The sequence below is a fragment of the Typha latifolia genome, chromosome 6 (genome assembly GCF_019914945.1).
Source record: "Typha latifolia isolate L0001 chromosome 6, TyphaL0001v2, whole genome shotgun sequence".
Classification (NCBI taxonomy): Eukaryota; Viridiplantae; Streptophyta; class Magnoliopsida; order Poales; family Typhaceae; genus Typha; species Typha latifolia.
The window spans coordinates 10365372-10368139 of NC_133091.1; the positions used below are offsets into that span (position 1 = coordinate 10365372).

Consider the following 2768-nt stretch of genomic DNA (forward strand, 5'->3'; position numbering starts at 1 on the left):
GGGGAGGGGGGGAATCTTAAGCATGTGAAACTCTTTGTTTCCTTTGAACACTTGGATCCATCTCTCACCTCAATCTACTTTGCTTTAACTAACACATCTATTCTAAACACACACACAAAACATAAGCCAAAAGGAAGAAACCTTTCAGACTCTGCATCCATTGTATTCAGTCTTCTTACGTATTCCATTAAGCACTATAAAAGATTTGGTTGACCATGGCACTAAACTAGAACATAAGACCGCTTCTCTCTTTAAATCTCCCTCTCCCTCTCCCTTCCCCCTCCATATCTGCAGTTCATCCTCTTCCTACCTTGTTTTCTCTTCAGTTGTCACCATGAGGCCATCACCCATGCATTTCCTTAGAACACATACTGCCAACTACCTCAAGCTCTTCATGGCCTTGCTCATCAGTGGTATCACTATGCATATCTCCGACCCTGACGTACCTTCTTCCCTTAAAATGCTCATCCTCGACGGCCATCTTAGATTCGATGATGTCTCCCTTGCCGCCAAAGACTTTGGAAACCGCTACCAGCTCTTACCATCAGCAGTTCTGTATCCTGGGTCAGTCTCTGATATCTCCACAACCATAAAGCATATCTTCCAATTGGGTCGGAATTCAATGCTCACCGTAGCGGCCAGGGGACATGGGCATTCACTCCAAGGTCAGGCGCAAGCCCCTGGTGGCGTCGTAATCCAGATGGAGTCCCTCCAAGGGATCAAATCTCAGGTGCATGCAGGTGAATTCCCATATATCGATGTCTCTGGAGGTGACTTATGGATCAATGTCCTGCATGAGAGCCTTAAACATGGCTTGGCACCCAAGTCCTGGACTGACTACCTTCATCTCACCGTCGGCGGTACCCTGTCAAATGCCGGGATCAGCGGGCAGGCATTCCATCATGGCCCGCAGATTAGCAACATCTACCAGCTTGAGATCATCACAGGTTTCTATTTGTGCATAGTAAGTCAACGGGTTTATCAAATCAGTTACCTAATGAAAGTAAATGGTGTTAACTGCAGGAAAGGGTGATGTGCACAATTGCTCAGCTGAACAGAATTCTGATCTATTCTATGCTGTTCTTGGCGGACTGGGTCAGTTTGGAATCATCACCAGGGCCAGGATAGCACTTGAACCTGCTCCAAAGATGGTAACATAAAACATGTCACTGATTTCATAAGTACTAAAGTCAATGGTAATGAGATACACGTTTCTCATAAGTAGACTTTTTCTTTTCACAGGTGAAGTGGATCAGAGTTCTATACTCGGACTTCGCTAGCTTCAGCGAGGACCAGGAGATGCTGATATCAGCACAGAATACTTTTGACTACATTGAAGGCTTTGTGATCATAAACAGGACAGGGCTCTTGAATAACTGGAGATCATCCTTCAAGCCGCAGGACCCTGTTCAAGCCAGCCAGTTTGAGTCTGATGGGAGAATTCTGTTCTGCCTTGAGATGACTAAAAACTTCAATCCAGATGAGACTGAGATCATGAACAAGGTGAGCTTGTCATTAATTTCCACTCACAAGGCGCGTAAGAATGTATGAACAACTTCAGAAGTGTCTTATGCCCAACTCCAACTCTCCGATTACAGGAAGTTGATACGCTCTTGTCCAGACTTCGGTACACGCCATCCACGCTGTTCCAATCAGAGGTCACCTACCTCGAATTCTTGGATAGGGTGCATGTCTCCGAAGTGAAGCTGAGATCAAAGGGCTTGTGGGAAATTCCACATCCATGGCTAAATCTCCTCATTCCAAGAAGCAGAATTCATGAGTTCGCAAGAGAAGTATTCGGCATAATCCTCCAAGACAGCAACAATGGGCCCATACTTCTGTACCCAGTGAACAAATCCAAGTAACGAATAATTTTTTCCTTCTATATTACATCACTGTATTGTTTTTCTTACTTGATTCCACCAGCTACCAAAGAAGTGATATTTCGTGCTTACAACTGCACTTTTTTGGCTGCAGGTGGGATAACAGAACATCAGCAGTCATTCCAGATGAGGAGGTCTTCTACTTGGTGGCTTTCCTTTCGTCTGCACCATATACGTCAGATCATGACATTTTAGAACATGTTCTGAAACAGAACAACAAAATACTAGAGTTCTGTAATCACGCAAAGATAGGGATGAAGCAATATCTGCCACACTACACCACAAAGGAAGAGTGGAAAGCTCACTTCGGTGCCAGATGGGAGATATTTGCACAGAGAAAAAATAAATATGATCCTTTGTCTATCTTAGCTCCAGGACAAAGAATTTTCCATAAGGCACTGCCTTCCTCATAACAACTTCCATAAAGCTTGTAGAATACCTTGTACAAACTTATCCCTGAAATAGTTGTTCATACAGTAAGGTTTCAGATCATAAAGGGAAACCAGAAGGCCCACCAGTAGGAAAGGATATCAGATCAGCTATCCAGTTCAAGTTGGATTTCTTACAATCTCACCAGCATAAGCATGATAACTGTTTTAACTGTTAAAGGATAAGCATACGGCTTAAATTGGATTTCAAATAATGACATCGGAAGCATCAAAGTAGATGAGGGATGCGCAATTCAGCATGCATAGAATAATGATTTTTCTTTTATGATGATAATGATAATGATATTATATATATATATACCAGAACCAGATGGAAATCATTCTTCTTCTTCAAGTTGAGAACAAGAAGAATGGGAAGTGCAACAAGATAGCAACGAAAACAAGTTTAAACTGTTAATATGAAAAAGAGAAAGGAAATTCTGACCTACCAGCAAAG

At 42.7% G+C, this 2768-nt stretch overlaps 1 protein-coding gene across 1 annotated transcript; it reads left to right on the forward strand.

Moving 5' to 3' along the window:
* The first annotated feature begins 216 nt into the window (after nucleotides 1-216).
* LOC140790905 (cytokinin dehydrogenase 9-like) lies at nucleotides 217-2548 on the forward strand. Its single transcript, XM_073141218.1, has 5 exons — nucleotides 217-947; nucleotides 1024-1151; nucleotides 1243-1503; nucleotides 1599-1861; nucleotides 1978-2548. Exons 1-5 carry the CDS (start codon nucleotides 335-337, stop codon nucleotides 2294-2296), a joined length of 1584 nt encoding a protein of 527 aa, XP_072997319.1. The 5' UTR covers nucleotides 217-334; the 3' UTR covers nucleotides 2297-2548.
* The last annotated feature ends 220 nt before the right edge of the window (nucleotides 2549-2768 follow it).